The sequence below is a fragment of the Mesocricetus auratus genome, unplaced genomic scaffold (assembly GCF_017639785.1).
Source record: "Mesocricetus auratus isolate SY011 unplaced genomic scaffold, BCM_Maur_2.0 Super-Scaffold_100029, whole genome shotgun sequence".
In the NCBI taxonomy this organism is placed as follows: Eukaryota; Metazoa; Chordata; class Mammalia; order Rodentia; family Cricetidae; genus Mesocricetus; species Mesocricetus auratus.
This window is the reverse complement of record NW_024429210.1, coordinates 19,054,632-19,074,816: the sequence shown is the minus strand read 5'-3', so window position 1 is coordinate 19,074,816 and position 20,185 is coordinate 19,054,632. Positions and strand designations below refer to the sequence as shown.

The 20,185-nt window shown below is 39.7% G+C and overlaps 1 protein-coding gene across 8 annotated transcripts in view; it reads right to left on the bottom strand.

Moving 5' to 3' along the window:
• Window positions 1-20,185, bottom strand: part of Ccdc88a (coiled-coil domain containing 88A) — a 147,337-nt gene that overhangs the window by 104,898 nt on the left and 22,254 nt on the right. For 7 of the 8 annotated variants that reach the window (XR_002382770.2, XM_040733247.1, XM_040733248.1 and 4 more), the window contains exon 3: window positions 4,327-4,435. The exons of the other annotated variant lie outside the window; for it this stretch is intronic. Coding sequence is in view for 6 of the 7 variants with exons in the window: in XM_040733247.1 (XP_040589181.1) it covers window positions 4,327-4,435 (109 nt within the window). In the remaining variant the exon portion in view is untranslated. The remainder of the gene's footprint in view (window positions 1-4,326; window positions 4,436-20,185) is intronic. 8 annotated transcript variants of the gene reach the window in all.

Below are 20,185 nucleotides of genomic sequence, written 5' to 3'. Positions count from 1 at the left end.
GATAGAAGAAGAAGTCCAACTCAAAGAACTTTCACAACCTAAAGAAAGACATGTCTATAAAAGTACAAGAAGGTTATAGAACACCAAATAGACACAACCGGAAAAATAAAAAGTTCTCTTGCCACATAATAATCAAAACAATAAACATACAGAATAAAGAAAGCATATTAAGAGCTGCAATGGAAAACAACAAAGTAACATATAAAGGCAGATCTATCAGAACATTACTCAACTTCATTGGAAAAACAAAAAACCCAGGATAGCCAAAAAACCCTGTACAATAAAGGAACTTCTGGAGGCATCACCATCCCTGACTTCAAGCTCTACTATAGAGCTATAGTAATAAAAAGACACATGCATCAAAGAAATCGAATTGAAGACCCTAACATTAATCCACACATCTATGAACACCTTATTATTGACAAAGAAGCCAAAAAGTTACAATGGAAGAAGGAAAGAATCTAACAAATGGTGCTGGTATAACTGGACGTCAATATGTAGAAGATTGCAAACAGACCCGTATCTATCAACTTGCACAAAACTCAAGTCCAAATGGCTCAAGGACCTTAACATAAATCCAGTTACATTTAACCTGATAGAAGAGAAAGTAGTAAGTAGCCTGGAATGTATTAACACAGGAGACCACTTCCTAAATTTAACACCAGTAGCACAGATACTGAGAGCAACAATTAATAAATGGGACCTCCTGAAACTGAGAAGCTTCTGTAAGGCAAAGAACACTGTCAGTAAGACAAAACAGCAGCCTACAGAATGGGAAAACATCTTCACCAACCCCACATCTGTCAGAGGATTGATCTCCAAAATATGCAAAGAACTCAAACTAGACAGCAAAATACCAAATAACCCAATTTAAATAAGAGCTATACAGAATTCTCAACAGAAAAAACTCAAATAGCCAAAAGACATTTAAGGAGATGCTCAATATCCTTAATCATCAGGGATCTGAGATAACATCTTACACCTGTCAAAATGGCTAAGATCAAAAATACTAATGAGAGCTTATGTTAGAGAGGATATGGAGAAAAGGGATCACTCCTCCATTGCTGGTAGGAGTGCAAACTTGAACTTTGGAAATCAGTATGATGGTTTCTCAGAAAATTGGTAATCAATCTAACTCAAGACCCAGTGATATCACTCTTGGGCATATACCCAAAGGATACCTAATCACATCACAAGGACATCTGTTCAATTATGTTCATAGCAGCATTATTTGTAATAGCCAGAACTTGGAAACAACCTAGATGCCCCTCAACTGAAGAATGGATAAAGAAAATGTAGTACATTTACACAATGGAGTACTACTCAGCTGAAAAAACAAAGACATCATGAAATTTGCAGGCAAATGGATGGAAATAGAAAAACCATCCTGAGTGAAGTAACCCAGACTCAGAAAGACAAACACGGCATGTACTCACTCATAAGTGGTTATTAGACATAAAGCAAAGGATAACCAGACTAAAATCCACAGCTCCACAGAAGCTAGGTAACAAGGAGAACCCTAAGAGGGATGGATTGCTCTGGGAATTAGATGAGACCTCCCATGTAAACTGCGGGTGAGAGCGTCAATAAAGGAGAGGGGATGGGGAATGATAACATAAGGGAATGGGATGGTCAGGGGGCAGGAGGGATGAAGAGGGGGAGCAAGGAAAGAAATACCTTGATAGAGAGAGTCACTAGGGAGTTAGGGAGAAACCTGGTGTTAAGGTAATTCCCAGGAATCCACAAGGATGACCCCAGGTAAGACTCTTAATAATAATGGAGACAGTACCTGAACTGACCTTCCCCTGTAATCAGATTGGTGAATACCCCAACTATTAGCATTAAAGCCTTTATCCAGCAATTGATGGAACCAGACAAAGGGATCCACAACCGAGAACCAGGCCAAAATCTGGGAGTCCAGCTGAAGAAAGGGAGGGGGTAATATATGAACAAGGGAGACCAAGACCATGATGGAGAAATCTACAGAGAACCCTGGACAGACAGCTGTGAAGCCTCCAGGGGTCCAAACTAGGGCCTCTGTATTCAGGAGACAATTGTGAAGCTTGGGTTATCTGAGGGGCCCCTGGCAGTAGGACCAGGAGCTATCCTTGGTGTATGAGCTAACTTGTAGCCCATTCCCTATGGGGGGGATGTCAGGCTCAGCTGTAATGCAGCAGGGAGGGGCTTGGTCTTGCCGCAACTTAATGTACCAGATTGTGTAAACTCCTTATGGGAGCCCTTTGGGAGAAGTGGATGGGGAGTGGTCTGGGGGGAGGGCATGAAGGGAGGGTGGGAGAAGGGGGCAGGGTGAGCTTTGGCTAGAATATAAAATGAAATTTAAAAAATGTTTTAAAAAAAGAAAGAAAAGAAATGCCACCTGCCTGACTAGCTCAGTTGGTAGAGCATGGACTCTTTTTTTTTTTTTTTACTTTCTTTTATTTGTTCTTTGTGTCTTTCACACCATGCATCTCCATCCCATTCATTTCCCCTTCGTATCCACCCTCCATCCTTGCAACTGCCCCCCCAAAATAAAATAAAAGGAAGGTTAATAGGAGAAAAAAGGGGGACAGAGGAAAAATCTCATTATGGAAGCTATAGTGTGACACAATTAGTCACACAGTAAACCCTTTTGCCTATATATCTTTACTTGCAAGTGTTTACTGCAAAAAATCATTGGTCTGGTTGCAGGCTTCTGGTTTCTGCTACACTACTGATGCTGGGCCCTCACGGAAGTCCTCTTGATTATCCTGTTGTTGCCCTGTGTTGCAGAGATCCTGCAGCTTTGGATCTGTAAGACCGGTTGGTCCCTTCATGTGCTCCAGAAGATCACAAACGGAGTGGATGCTGGAGTAGGCCAACTCATAACTCTGGCTCTGGGCCTGGGTAGTTGCAAGGTTGGTCAGTCGGCCAGCTCTCCCTCGTTCTCACAACCAGAGTTAGTTCTCTTGCATTGGCCTGGCTAGTTCAATCCTTATAGTGAAAAGGAATGAACTGCGACAGTTCTCCTGCTCTCATGTCCTCAGGGTCAGCTCTTCCATACCTACACCTCCAGCCTTGCTCTACAGTGTGGTGTAGTGGCCACTGTCCTGAGTGTGCAGCTGATGAGCGGCAGGACCAGCTCTCCCGCTCCTATGACTTCAGGGCCAGTTCTCACTCCTGCCTCAGGTGTTGATGAGCAGAGGGGACATCTATCCCCCACCCATGCTGCCACATGACAAAGGAGTGATGGGCACAACTCTCCCATGCTCACCACTTCAGGGCTGGTTCACCTAAACCTCTGCCAGTGGGGTCTGTTCTAATATACTGTTCATGCAACATACAGGGGCAGCTCTCCTGACCTATGCCCTCAGGGCCAGCCCTCTCACCTGCCTCAGGAACTGATGGACATTTCTCCCCCACCCAGAGGCCTGGAACTCTTAATCCCAGGATTGTAAGTTTAAGCACCATGATAAATGGTATCTGTTTTGGTCTGGGTGAGTTTATATACATTCAACTCAAATTTAGAGCCAGACATGATGGTCCCGCCTTTAGTCCATGCACTCAGGAGGCAGAGGCAGATGGATCTCTGAATTCAGGGCCAGTCTGGTCTATAGAGTGAGTGAGTACCAGAACATCCAGGGCTATACAGAAAAACTGTCTCAACAAAACAAAACAAAAGCATTCCCCCAAAAAAGAAATGTCAAAAAATCAGAAGCATACAAACTGAATATTCTGAACAAAAAATTTAATTACTTAAAAAGCTTTGTATGTTTAATTTAAAAGCACACTTCTCCATAACTCGTAAATGAAATAGAACAAAACATAAACTATAAAAAATGAAATAAACATTTAAAAATAGGTTATGAAACAAAAAATTGTGTGAAGTAACCACCAATTTTAAGAGATATACTAGCAGCATTAAGAATTGAGGTATGTGGCAGGAGACATGGCTCAGAGGTTAAGAGCTCTGGTTGCTCTTCCAGAGGACTCTGGCTCATTTCCCAGCATACATATGGTGGCTCACAACCATTTGTTATTCCAGTTCCAGGGAATTTGTCTCCTTCTGGCCTCCATTGTCAAGAGGCACGCACACGGTACACAGGCATACAAGCAGGCAAAATATCCAGACATTAAAATAACAATAATAATAATGTTCAGAATTAATTACTGAAATATGTATTCAACTTAGTGTAAAAAAAGCATACATCAAAAACATAATTCAAGTAGGCAACCAAACTATTACATTTATGAAAGTTCTTAACAAAGAAAAATTTTAAATACTTGTATTTAGAAATATAAATATGTGCATTGCTATTAAAGTGCAGTTTAAAGGAAAGGGCCACTTACCTGATAATAAAATTTTATCTGTTTCACCAAAATGGATAGATTATGAATTCTAAGTGAAGCATCATTGTTGACTTTTTTATTTACTCTCTGACTCTCCGATTTAGGATTACTGAAAGAAATTTGAAGGGAAAAAAAAAGAAAACCTTCTTAATTATACTGAAACAAGATGTAAAATAAATACAATAGTTCTCTTTAAAAACTATGCATTCATTTGTGCTAATAGGTGATAGGAAACAAATTATTGCTTTCTTATACAGTCTATGCTGCTAGCTAATATCAATACATCTAATACTCCTTAATTGGTGGCAAAATATATCTGAAACCAAAATCAGATGTCCTTAATTGCCATTATGTCACTTTTATTCTGAGAAGAAATAGCCTTCTAATCCCATCCTTCCAAACTAAATTCACTTACACAAAGAATTTAAAAGATGGGTTATTAACCCGAGTGGTAATTTATCCTCAAACAGTAATGTGGATTGTATTTCACTAGAAATATCCCAGAAAAATTGAAACAATTAAGTAGATGACAGAAGTTGGTACTTTTATCTTGTGTAAATATTGTGAATTCAATAAAAACAAAGGGATACATATTTTAAAGGAGAAAAATCATAGTAGACGAAGTCATGATAATGGTTAAGAATGAGAAACTGAAAAATGGTACTGGGCTGAAGAGTTAGAAGCACTGGCTGTTCTTCTAGAAAACCAGGGTTTGAGTCCCAGCACCCAGTGGTAGCTCACAATCTCAATAATTCCAGTCACGGGGGGATTTGATGCCCTCTTCTGGCCTATTCGAGTACCAGGCACACATACACAGTTCACAGACAAACATGAAGGCAAAACACCCATGCACATTTAAAAAAGGGGGGGGGGGGGCAGCTAAAAGCAGAGGGTTATGGCCAGAACACAAGCTATACGCTAGTTTATTAAGGGCAAACAAGACAATCTGGAGAACGATATTGATCACCCATTGAAGGGCTTAGTCTAAAATATAAAGCAGCCTGCTGAACAGTTGCTGGAACAAAATATAATGGCCTTAATATCCAGCATACAATTAAAAAATATTAAATACAACATATGAAAAGTAATCCATGACCTGGAAAGAAAATGGAGACAATAAATAAAACCACTCTTAGAAATGTGAGAAATATCAGACAGGGATTTTAAAACAGTCACTGTATTAAGTCTTGGAGTGTGGAAGAACTGCTGAGCACAAGGCTGATATATGACAGTCAACCCCCAATACCATAAGTGGAGAAGATGGGACAAATATAATAAAACTATCATTAAAAAAAGTAAACATGGCCGGGCGGTGGTGGCGCACGCCTTTAATCCCAGCACTCAGGAGACAGAGGCAGGCAGATCTCTGTGAGTTCGAGGCCGGGCTGAGCCAACAGCCTCCAAAACAATACAGAGAAACCCTGCCTCGTAAAAAACCAAAAAATAAAAAATAAAAAAAAGTAAACATGGATTCAAAGAGCAGCTTTTACCAATTCTTCTCAAATATTCCATGCAATAGAAGCAGAAGGGTTTTTGCCAAACTCTTTCTACGAGGCTTCAATAACCTTGATCTCCAAGCCACACAAAGACACAACTAAGAAAGAGAACTTCAGACCAAATATCCCTCATGAACATTGATGCAAAAATACTCAATAAAATACTGGCAAATCGGTTCCAAGAACACACCAAAACAATCATTCACCATGATCAAGTAGGTTACATCCCAGGGATGCAGGGATGGTTCAACATATGAAAATCCATCAATGTAATCCACCATATAAACAAGCAGAAAAACAAAAATCACATGATCATCTCACTAGATGCAGAAAAAGACTTTGACAAAATCCAACACCCCTTCATGATAAAAGCCTTGGAGAGATCTGGGATAACAGGAACATACCTAAACTTAATAAAAGCTATATAATACAGCAAACCAACAGCCAGCATCAAATTAAATGGACAGAAACTCAATGTGATTCCTCTAAAAATCAGGAACGAGACAAGGCTGTCCACTCTCTCCATACCTTTTCAATATTGTACTTGAAGTTCTAGCTAGAGCCATATGACAACAAAAGGAGATCAAGGGGATACAAATTGGAAAGGAAGAGGTCAAACTTTCACTGTTTACAGATGATATGATAGTTTACATAAATGACCCAAAGAACACTTCCAGGGAACTCTTACAGCTGATTAACACCTTCAGCAAAGTGGCAGGCTACAAGATCAACTCAAGAAAATCAGTAGCCCTACTATATACAGCAATAAAAGGGCTGAGAAAGAAATCAGAGAAATAGCACAATTGCCACAAACAACATAAAATACCTTGGGGTAATGCTAACCAAACAAGTGAAAGACCTGTATGGCAAGAACTTTGAGTCTTTAAAGAAAGAAATTAAAGAAGCCCTCAGAAAATGAAAAGATCTCCCATGCTCTTGGATTGGTAGCATCAATGTAGTAAAAATGGCAATCCTGCCAAAAGCAATCTACAGATTCAATGCAATCCCCATTAAAATACCAGCACAATTCTTCACAGACCTTGAAAGAACAATAATCAATTTTGTATGGAAAAACAAAAGACCCAGGATAGCCAAAACAACCTTACTCAACAAAGCAACATCTGGAGGCATCACCATCCCTGACCTCAAGCTCTATTATAGAGCTGTAGTCCTGAAAACAGTTTGGTATTGACACGTAGACCAATGGAAACAAATTGAACACCCTGAGATTAACCCATACAGATATGAACATCTGATCTTTGACAAAGAAGCTAAAAATATACAATAGAGAAAAGAAAGCATCTTTAACAAATGGTACTGGCATAACTGGATGCTGGCATGTAGAAGAATGGGGATCGATCCATGTCTATCGCCATGCACAAAACTTAAGTCCAAATGGATCAAAGACCTCAACATAAATCCAGCCACACTGAACCTCTTAGAAGAGAAAGTGGGTGGTACCCTTGAACAAATTGGTACAGCAGACAGCTTCCTGAACATAACACCAGTAGCACAGACAGTGAGATCAACTATTAATAAATGGGACATCCTGAAACTGAGGAGCTTCTGTAAGGCAAAGGACACAGTCAGCAAGACAAAAAGGCAAACCACAGAATGGAAAAAGATATTCACTAGCCCCACATCTGACAGATGGCTGATCTCCAAAATTTACAAAGAACTCAAGAAGCAAGTCTCCAAAATACCAAAGGATCAATTAAAAAGTGGGCTACAGAACTAAATAGAGAATTCTCAATAGAGGAGTCTAAAATGGCTGAGAGGCACTTGAGAAAGTGCTCAACATCCTTAGCCATCCGGGAAATGCAAATCAAAACAACTCTGAGATACCATCTTACTCCTGTCAGAATGGCTAAAATCAAAAACACCAATGACAATTTATGCTGGATAGGTTGTGGTGAAAGGGGAACAGTCCTCCACTGCTGGTGGGAGTGCCAAATAGTACAGCCACTTTGGAAATCAGTATGGAGATTCCTCAGAATATATCTAAAAGATTCACATTCATACAACAAGGATGTCTGTTCCACTATGTTCATAGCAGCATTATTTATAACAGCCAGAACCTGGAAGCAACCTAGATGCCCCTCAACAGAAGAGTAGATAGAAAAAATGTGGTACATTTATACAATGGAGTACTATTCAGCAGGAAAAAAAAACAATGGAATCCTGAAATTTGCAGGCAAATGGATGGCACTAGAAGAAACCATCCTGAGTGAGGTAACCCAGTCATAAAAAGAGAAACATGGCATGTACTCTCTCATATATGGAGTTTAGACATAGATCTGGGGAGTGCCAGCCTACAATCCCATGACCAGAGAGTCTGGGAAACAGAACCTTCATTTAATGGCTGATGGAAGCAGAGGCAGACTCCCACAGCTAAACCCTGAGCTGAACTCAAGGAATCCAGTACAGAGAGGGAGGACTGATGACCAAAGGGGTTAAGACTGGGCTGGTTTAACCCCCAGAAACAGCTGACCTGACAAGAGTTAGCTCTTGAATCCCAGACTGATGCCTGGGAATCCAGCAAGGAACTGATTAAGACCCCCTGAATGTGGGTGTCAGTGAGGAGGCCTAGGTAATCTATTGGGCTTTGGATAGTAGATCAGTATTATCCCGGGTATACAAATGGACTTTGGGCGCCCATCCAACAATGAGAGATGCACTCTCACCCTGGACTCTAGGGGGAAGGTCTAGGCCCTGCCCTGGATGAAATGACAGACTATGGACACCCCCATGGAGGGCCTCACCCTCCCTGGGGAAATGAGGGGATATTGGAGGATTTGGTGGGAGGGCTTGGGAGGAGGGGAGGGAAAGGAAGAGGGACCTGGAATTGATATGTGAAGCAACCTTGTTTCTAATTTAAATTTAAACTTAAAAATTAAAATTAAAAAAAAAGTAAACATGGGCACACACTTCCCCTCTCAGTCAGCACAGACTCAAGATAGGTAGGTAAGGTCCAGAGCTTTCCTTCTGATGCACACTCAACTGCCCACTAGAACTGCCCCCAAAGAAGTAAGAGATGCACAGCTTCCTGCTTCCAGACAACAGTTTCACCCTCAATGCCACTCATTCCAGCTAGGAACGTAAGACATAGCTTAACTACCAGGATATCAGAACATGAAAAACTCCGGGTCAAGAATGGAATCTCTGGCTTTGGTAGAGGCCTACATTCTATTCGAACCTGGTCATTCACCATCCTTGGAAAGGCAGGATAAAGAAATACGTGGAATAATTTAGTCCTTTCATGAGATAGTATACTTTTCCTTCCTAGAATCACCACCAAGTGTAATTACTTACAGACAAGCATCCCTGTCAGTTTTTTCCAAATTATTTAGAAAGGCATTCATTTCCTTTCTTTTCTTTTATCTCTTCTCTAAGCATGCTTTCCTTAAGAATTTGGGTCTTCCTCTTCTAAGTCTGCCATGTGACCCTCCATACCCACTTAAATTGACACGGACTTTTCTTTCTCTTCTCTGTTAGGTTTTACCCTTGTTTGCTGGGAGTTGGGGGATAAACTAATAAAATTATTCTTGAGCTTCCATTTAAGTACACTCTTAAATTTTTTCATTAGTAAGACTGAGAACCCCAAAAGGGACCCCAGTTTCCCCTGTATCACATTCACTCTCATCTCCTCCCCAAAGTAGCCTGGGTGGTCAAAAAAGCACCCCATTCATCTCCAGTTTACCCCTCTGCCACCGAACACATTCCCCAACAGGACATAATCCACTTTACCTACCTAGCACACACTCACGCGTGTGCACACACACACACACACACACACACGTAAGCACGCACGCTGGCACACACCTCGGCTTGTGAAGTGAAGAGGCCATGGGATCCTCTGCTTCAACATACACTTCCACAAACCTTACCTGAAGATTAGAAAACACACAAAACACTGCTCCCAGTATAAATCCCCTCACTACCACAGTCCACTTCCTCTGGCTAATAAGGCAAGAGGCTGTACTCCCCTCTTCTTCAAAACTGACATCTCATCCATGAATCAACACTAACTTCACAGCTAAGCTTTAAGCAACATTGAACACAGCCAGGGCTCACCAAGCAAAGGAAATAAGAAGCACACAAGCTTGCTTATTCCACATGGTTGTATTAGAAAGTATCAACCAACTAACTTAAAATAGGAAATCCTCATAGACAACACTAGTAACATGAAAGCCATCACAAAAAATGTCTCCTCAAAAATCAACAACTCCAGCAGGGCAGTGGTGGTATACACCTTTAATCCTAGCATTTGGGAGGCAGAGGCAGGCAGATCTCTGTGAGTTTGAGGCCAGGCCTGGTTTACAAGAGCAAGTTCCAGGACAGTCTCCAAAGCCACAGAGAAACCCTCCCCTAAAAAAATCAACCCCACATACCCCAGTCTACAACTCCAGGAAAGTCCTCTGCTCCACGAGATGCCATGACAGCTAACAGAACTCCAGTTGGCCACCCACTAGCAGACTGTCCCACACTCTCTAAGTGCCCACCCAGACTACCCTTCAAATACCCCTCCCTTCCTTGTAACCATATCCTGGCCACAACTCCAGTCATCAGAAGTTCAGTCCCCAACATGGGTGGAGTCCCTCTACTCAACCACAGGCCACTCCAGCCAGAAGACTAGAGATGAAACAGAAACCAGGGACAAATCATCCATCTAACAAAGACAAACTAAGAAATCAGTATCTAGACCTATAATGACCCCAAATCCAGATGCCTACAGGCTAGTATAGGGACACTATCAACAACAGTCAAGGCAATAGGTCACCACCAGAGACCAGAAAGCACTGAGTATTTCAACAGAGGTGAAGCACAAGAAAATGACCTTAAAACCAACTTCATGAAGATGATAAAGATCCTTAAGAGGAAATGAAAAAACTCCCTTAAAGAAATCCAAACAAACAATTGAAGGAAATGAACAAAATTTTTCAAGACCTAAAAACAGAAATAGAAATAATAAAAAAAAATACAAACTGAGATTTGGAATCTTGGAGAGGGAGAACCCAAGTAAGACAACAAGAACTACAGATGCAAGCCCTAGAAAAGGTACTAGAAGGAAAACTCCAACACAAGGAGATTAATTACACCCATGAAAATACAGGAAATAAATCTCACCCCATGAAACCAACAGAAGACACATACACACACACACACACACACACACACACACACACACACACACACACAGCACCTCCACCACTAACAGCAGCAAAATAACAGGAATCCGCAATCATTGGTTATAGATAACTCTCAATATCAATGAACTCAATTCCCTAATAAAGACACAAACTAACAGAACAGATGCCAAAACAGGACCCAACCTTCTGCTGCACACAAGAAACACACTTCAGCAGCAATGATAGACAGTACTTCAGAGTAAAGGGATGGAGCAAGATGTAGCACATCAGTAAAAAGAGACAAAGAAGAACACCAAAGGAAAAAGTCCACATGATGACATTTCAATTTTTAACATCTATGCCCTGAATGCAAGGACATCTACATTTGTAAAAGAAACATTATGAAACATTACTAAAAATTAAATCACACATCAGTGGTGGCGCACGCCTTTAATTCCAGCACTCGGGAGGCAGAGGCAGGCGGATCTCTGTGAGTTCGAGACCAGGCTGGACCGACAGCCTCCAAAACAATACAGAGAAACCCTGTCTCGTAAAACCAAATAAATAAATAAATAAATAAATAAATAAATAAATAAATAAATCACACATCAACCCTCACACATTGATAGTGTAGGTCTTCAATGCCCCACTTTCACCACTGATAGGTCATCCAAACCAAAACTAAGCAGAGAAATACCGGAGCTAACAGATATCTACAGAACACTTCACCCAAACACAAAATATACCTTCTTCTCAGCACCTCACAGAATTCTGCAAAACTGACCACATACGGACACAAAGCAAATTTCAACAGATACAAGAAAATTGAAATAACCCCCTGCATCCTATCAGACAAGCATGGGTTAAAGCTGGACTTCAACAACAACAAAAGTAACAGAAAGCCTACAAACTCGTGGAAACTGAACAATTCTCTGAATGACTACTGGGGCAAGACAGAAATAAAGAAATTAAACACTTCCTACAAATCAATGAAAATGAATGTATAACACAAGCAAACTTATGGAACACAGTGAAAGTGATGCTAAGGGAAAGTTCATAACACTAAGTTGATGTGGATGTCCTTCTGCATGCTGCAAATATGTGTTGCTTTTATTGTTTTATTGTTTTGACCTATGGCAGGGCAGAATACTCTAGGCAGTAAAGCCAAACTGAATAAAGGAAGAAAAGAAGGAGGAGTCAAGGGAGCCACCAGGCCAGCAGTCACAGGAGGAATAAGATGTCAGAAGAGCATTACCAGTAACCCATGGGCCACATGGTAATACACAGATTAATAGAAATAGGTTAATTTATATGTAAGAGCTAGTGAGTAATAAGCCTGAGTCATCAGCCAAACAGTTACAAGTAATATTAAGACTCTGAGTGATTATTTTATAAGCAGCTGTGGAACCATATGGGACACAGAAAAGCCTCTGGCTACACTAAGTACCTACATTAAAAAATGGAGATATCTCATATTAGCAACTTAACAGCATACCTGAAAACTCCAGAACAAAAAGAAGTAAACACACCCAAGAGGATTATACAGCAAGAAATAATCAAACTGAGGGCTGAAATCAATAAAATAGAAACAGGGAACAATTCAAAGAACCAATCAAACAAAGAGCTCTTTTGAAAATTAATAAAACAGACAAGCCCTATCCAAACTAACTAAAAGATGGAGAGAGAATATCCAGATTACCAAAATCAGAACTAAAAAGGGGGACAAAACAACACACACTGGGGAAATCCAAAGAATCAATCAGGTTGTACTTCAAAAACCTATACTTCACAAAATTGGAAAATCTAAAAGAAATGGACAATTTTCTCAATAGATATCACTTGGCAAAGTTAAATAGACCTATAACTCCTACGGAAATAGAAGCAGTCATTAAAAGTCTCCCAAACCAAAAGCCCAGGATCAGATAGTTAGTGTACAAAAAAGAGTTATTGCCAATAATCCTCAAATCATTCCATGACACAGAAACAGAAGGAACATTGTCAAATTCATTTTATGAGACCGCAGTCACCCCATACCTAAATCACACAAAGATCCAAAAACGAAAGAAAATTACAGACCAATTTCCCTCAGGAAAATAGAATGCAAAAATACTCAACAAAATACTTGCAAACAGAATCCAAGAATATATCAAAAAGGTCTTCCTCCATGATCAAGTAGGCTCCATCCCAGAGATGCAGGAGATGGTTCAATATACAGAAATCTGTCAATGTAATCCACCATATAAACAAAATGAAAGAAAACACACACACACACACAGACACACACACACTCACACTCACACTCACACAGGATCATATCATTAAATGCCAAAAGAGCCTTTGACAAAATCCAACACTCCTTCAAGATAAAAGTCTTGGAGAGAGGAGGAATACAAAAGACATACCTCAACCTATTAAGGGCAATTTACAGAAAGTCTATAACCAACATCAAATCAAATGGAGATAAAGTCAAAGCAATTCCAGTAAAATCAGGAACAAAACAAGACTGTCCACTCTCTCCATATCTATTCAATACCGTACTCGAAGTTCTAGCTTGAGCAATAAGACAACAAGAGGAGATCAAGGGGATACAAATTGGAAAGAAAGAAGCCAAGCTTTCACTATTTGCAGATGATATGATAGTATACATAAGTGACCCCAAAAATTCAACCAGGGAATTCCTACAACTGATAAACACCTTAGTAATGTGGCTAGATACAAGATCAACTTAAAAAATCATTGGCTCTCCTATGTACAAATGACAGACTGAGAAAAAAAACAGGGAAACAACACCCTTCACAATAGCCTCAAATAATATAAAATATCTTGGTATAACTCTAACCAAGCAAGTGAAAGACCCATACGACAAGAACTTAAAGGATTTGAAGAAAGAAGGTATCAGAAGATGGAAAGATCTCCCATGCTCATGAACTGGTAGAATCAACATAGAAAAAAAAAGGCAATATTACCAAAAGCAATCTACAGATTCAATGTAATCCCCATCAAAATCCCAACACAATTCTTCAAACCTTGAAAGGACAATACTCAACATTATATGGAAAAACAAAAAACTTAGGATAGTTAAAACAATCCTGTACAATAAAAGAACTTCCAGAGGTATCACCATCCATGATTTAAAGAGCTATAGTAATAAAAACCACAGGTATTGGCATAAAAACAAAAATGCTGATCAATGGAATCAAATCAAAGACTCAAACATAAATCCACACACCTATGGACACCTGATTTTTGATAAAGAAGTCAAAAATACACAAGAGAAAAAAAGAAAGTATCTTCAACAAATGGTGCTGTTCTAACTGGATGTCTGCATGTAAAAGAATACAAAGAGATCTATATTTATTAACCTGCAAAATACTGAAGTCCAAGTGTATCAAGGATCTCAATATTAAACAAGATGCACTCAACAGAAGAAAAAGTAGGAATAGCTTGGGATGCATCAGCACAGGAGACAACTTCCAAACAGAACACCAATAGCGTAGACACTAAGATCAACAATTAATGAATGGTACCTCATCAAGCTGAAAAGCTTCTATAAGGCAAAAGACACCTCCAATATGTCGAACAACAGCATACAAAATGGGACAAGATCTTCACCAACTGCAAATCTGACAGAGGGCTAATATCCAAAATATATAAAGAACTCAAGAAACTAGACACCAACAGCCAAACAACCCAGTTTTTAAAAAAAATGGGGCTTGTTTCTTGAGTTCTTTGTAAATTTTGGAGATTAGCCCTCTGTCAGATGTAGGGTTAGTGAATATCTTTTCCCATTCTGTGGCCTGCCTTTTTGTCTTTTTGACTGTGTCCTTTGCCTTACAGAAGCTTTTTAGTTTCAGAAGGTCCCATTTGTTAATTGTCGATCTCAGTGCCTGTGCCACTGGTGTTATGTTTAGGAAGTGGTCTCCTGTACCAACTCGTTGAAGAGTATCTCCCGCTTTCTCTTCTAAAAGTTTCAGTGTGGCTGGATGTATGTTGAGATCCTTAGCCATCAGGGAAATGCAAATCAAAACAACTCTGAGATACCATCTTACTCCTGTCAGAATGGCTAGAATCAAAAACACCGAAGACAATTTATGCTGGAGAGGATGTGGAGAGAGAGGAACACTCCTCCATTGCTGGTGGGAATGCCGACTCATACAGCCTCTTTGGAAATCAGTATGGAGATTCCTCAGGAAAATGGGAATTAATCTACCACTAGACCCAGCAATTCCACTCTTAGGCATTTATCCAAATGAGGCAGGTTCATACAACAAGGGCATCTGCTCCACTATGTTCATAGCAGCATTGTTTGTAATAGCCAAAACCTGGAAGCAACCTAGATGCCCCTCAACTGAAGAGTGGATAGAGAAAATGTGGTACATTTACACAATGGAGTATTACTCAGCAGAAAAAAACAATGGAATCTTGAAATTTGCAGGGAAATGGATAGCACTGGAAGAAACCATCCTGAGTGAGGTAACCCAGTCGCAAAAAGACAAACATGGTATGTACTCACTCATATATGGATTTTAGATATGGATCAGGATAGTGCCAGTCTGCACTTCCACAGAAAGAGAGTCTGGGAAACAGGAAAGAACCTAAAAGATATGCATATATGCATAGTACCCAAGAGAAGAGGATGGAGATAAGATCCTCTGAATGGATGGAGAACACAGCGAGGGGTGGGGGGGAGTGGGACCTGGGAAGAATAGAGGGGGTAAAGAGGAAGGGAGTTGGTCATGGGGGAACAGGAAGTTGAGGGGGTGGGGGCAGAATAGGGGGAAAAGGGAATCATAGGAGCGAAGACAGATCAGGCACCAGAGTGACCTCGAGTGATCTAAAGGTATAACATCAATTGGCAAGCTAAGCAATAGTGGAGGGACCACCTCGAATGCCCATTCCTGATAATGAACTTGATGTCTATAACCATCCGGGAGCCTTCATCCTGTGACTGATGGAAGCAGAGGCAAACACACAACTAATCACTGAACTGAACCCAAGGAACCCAGTGACAGAGAGAGAGGAGTGATGAGCAAATTGGCAAAGAATGGGCTGGCAAAACCAGCAGAGACAACTGATCTGAACAGGGGAGTGCTCTTGGACCCCAGACCGACAGTGGGGAGGCCAGCATGGGACTGATCTGGACCCCCCCAAATGTGAGTGTCAGTGAGAAGGCCTGGGCAACCTATGGGGCCCTGAGCTGTGGATCAGTGTCTATCCCTGGTATACAAACTGTCTTCATGTGCCTATAGCACAAAGAGAGATGCTCTCTCAGCCTGGACTCTTAGGGGAGTGCCTTGACCCTACCAAGAGTAAAAGGACAGACTCTAGATATCCCCTATGTGGAAGGATTTGGCAATGGGGTGGGAGGGAGGGGGGGAAAGGGAGTGCGGGAAGAGGGGAAGGAGAGGGAACTGGGATTGACATGTAAAACAAGCTATTTAAAATTAAAATAAAAAATGATAAAAAAATGGGGCAAAGAGTTAAACAGAGAATTCTCATTAGCAGAATCTCAAACAATTGTGAAACACTTACAGAATAGTCATAACATCCTTAGTCATCAGCAAGAGTCCTTGTGGTAGCATCTTTTGGATATATGCCCAGGAGTGGTATAGCTGGGCCTTGAGGTATATTGATTCCCACTTTTCTGAGGAATCACCATCTTGATTTCCATAGTGGCTGTACAAGTTTATACTTCCACCAGTAATGGAGGAGTGTTCCCCCTTGCTTCACAACCTTGTCAATATTAGCTGTCACTTGTGTTATTGATCTTGACCATTCTGACAGGTGTAAGATGGAATTTCAAAGTAGTTTTGATTTGCATTTCCCTGATGACTAAGCATGCTGTGGTTGTTTAGCTTGGGTGTCTCTTACTCTTCTGCCTGCTCATGGGACCCTTTTCCTCCTACTGGGTTACCTCATCCAGCCTTGATGTGAGAGTTTATGACTATTTTTATTGTATCTTGTTATGCTGAGATGGGCTGATATCATTGAGAGGCCTGCTCTTTTCTGAAGGGAAACAGAGGAGCAGTGGATCTGGAGGAGGAAGGGGGAGAGGAGGAGGCAGTCAGTATGTATTGCACGAGAGAAGTAAAAAAAATAAGTAACAACCCCACAGTAATGGCTCCCAATGGCACGTACAACTGTCTGAACAAATTTAAAGAGGATACAATCTCCCTAAAGAATTCCAAGAAGGCCAGGCATTGGTGGCACACGCCTTTAATCCCAGCACTGAGGCAGAGGCAGGTGGATGTCTGTGAGTTCGAGGCCAGCCTGGTCTACAGAGCGAGTTCCAGAACAATCTCCAAAACAATACAGAGAAACCCTGTCTTGAAAAACCAAAAAAAAAAAAAAAAAAAAAGAATTCCAAGAAAACAAAACCAGATGAATGAAATAAATACTAAGTCAAAACCGGATACTAGAGTAGAATCCAACAAAGAAATAGAAATACAGAAGAAATAGCAATAAGTACAAAGAAATAGCCAGTAAGCCAATTAAAAAACCCTAAGCCCAAATAACAAAATTGATCATACAGAAAACTTACATCATATATAGCACATTGTTGTGAAATATTATTTTAAGACGTGTTACATCTATTTATGCTGTGGAATATTTGTTTAATAATGCAAAGATGTGTTGCATTCTTTATGTTTCATTTAACTCTGTAAAACTGTGTTGCTTTGCCTGCCTAAAACACCTAATTGGTCTAAAAAAGAGCTGAATGGCCAATTCCTAGGCAGGAGAAAGGATAGGTGAGGCTGGACAGCCAAGAGAATAAATAGGAGAAGTCTGGGAAGAGAGGATTGAGGAATGAGAAAGGAAGGAGAGAAGACATCAGGAGTCAGCCACCCAGCTACACAGAAAACCAAGGACAGAGTAAGAAGCAAAGAAAGGTATATAGGATAGAGAAAGATAAAAGCCCAGAGGCAAAAGTTAGACAAGATATTTTAACCTAAGAAAAGATGGCTAGAAACAAGTCAAGCTAAGGCCAGGCATTAATAAGTAAGAATAAGACCTGGGCTGACAGCCTCCAAAACAATACAGAGAAACCCTGTCTCGTAAAACCAAAAAAAAAAAAAAAAAAAAAAAAAAAGAAAGACGAATAAGACCTGGGTGGTGGGTCCCCAGAGAGGGAAAAGAAAAACTACCAGACCTATAACAGGACTGGAGAATAAGGTAAAAGAATGAAACCATTCTGTCAAAGTCAATGACAATTTTTTTAAAAATATAGCAATAGACCATACAAGATTTGTAGGATATTATGAAAGTCAAATTTACAAAGTGTGGACATAAGAGAAGAATAATTTTATGCCAAAGGCATAGTAAACATTTTAACAAAAAATCATATAAGAAAAATTTCCAGATCTAAGTAGAGATGACAATCCAGGAAAAGAGGCCAAACAGAACCTGAAAAGAATAGCCATCCATCAAACTATGTCATGTTTAAAACAATAAATACACAGAACAACAGCAAGCCCATCAGAGTAACAGCTGACTTTTCAAAGGAAATTTAAAATCCAGAAGAACTGAAACAATGTACTTCAAGTCCTGAAAGATCAAAGATGCCAAGCCTGACTACTATTGTCAGCAGAATTACCTGTCACAATGGAAGAAACTTTCCATGAAAAAAAGGCAGCCTATAGCAATTGATAAGAACCAAGCCAGCTCTAAAGGAGATAAAGGGAATGCATCAAACATAAGAGATTGATAAATCTAAGAAGCTACACAGAAAAAATAAAAGATATTTGATAAGCAAATAATGTCTTTCAATAACTGAATAGCAACAGATTCAAATTCTCCATCAAAAGATACAAACTTGCTTTGTTGGAGCAGAACACAGGCCCCTCTTTGTTGTCTCCAAGAAAAATATCTCACCACCCAAATTAGACACCACTTTAGGATGAAAGATGGACAAAGGTATTCAAACTAAATGGAACCAGGAAATAAGCAGGAATCACTATTTGATATATGACAAAATAGACCAACACAGATTAGAACACACTTCTAATCGAAGTGATGAAGGTCACTTCATAGTGATTAAGGAAAACAATCTCTATCAAGAGAACATTATTATTCTAAACATATTCAAACAAAACATAGATGTGCCCAATTTCATAAAGCAAAACTAGATTTAAAGTCACAGATTAACTACAATACAGTATCAATGCCCTACTCTCATCAAGACAGGTCATCCAAGCAAAAAATGAACAAAGAAAGAACGGAGCTAAATGGCACTACAGATCAAACAGAACTAACAGATATCTATAAAACACTCAACTCAAGTACTGCAGAATAGGCATTCTTCTCAGCAACTCATGAGGTTCTAAAACTATCCACATACTAGAACACAAAGGTGTCTCAACACATAGGAAAATAAAAGTAATTTCATATGTTCTATCTATATGCTATAGAGCTATAAACCAACAGTGGGGAAAAACATAGAAAAGGTAGCCCAGAGAATTCACATCTCTAAGCTCTCAAGATTACAAAATCAGAAAAGTTTCAAATAAACTTAAAGATGTATTCTCAAGGCCTTGGAAAAACAAGGACAAACCAAACTCAAAAGTAGTTAACAGAATAAACTAATTAAGATAAGAGTAGAAATCAATGAAATAGAAATAATAATGAGGTCGAGCAGTGGTGGCACATGCCTTTAGTCCCAACACTTGGGAGGCAGAGGAAGGCAAATCTCTGTGAGTTCAAGACCAGTCTGGTCTACAAGAGATAGTTCCAGGACAGCCAGAACTACACAGAGAAACCCTGCCCGGAAAAACCAATAATAATAATTATTATTAATAATAGGTGATCTAAAAAAATCCAATGAAACGAGTAGGTTTACTGTAAAATAAATGACCGATAAACCCTTAGACAAATAAACCAAGAGAACAAGACCCAAATTAACAAGATTAGAACCAAATATTGCTGATACCAATGAAATCCACAGTCTTATGGGCACACTTTAAAAACTTACAATCCATAAAGTTGGAAAATCTAAAAGAAACTGATGAGTTTCTAAATATATATGACCTACTAAGTTAAATCAAGAAGAGATAAAAAAAATATTAAATGAGATTGAAGCAGCAATAAAAGACCTACTGACTAAAACAATCCCAGAACCAGATGGACTCACCACAGAATTTCACCATACCTTTAAAAAACTAAAACTAATGCTTCCCAAATAATTACATATAATAGAAATAGAAGAAATGCTCCCAAATTTTTAATGAAGCCAGCATT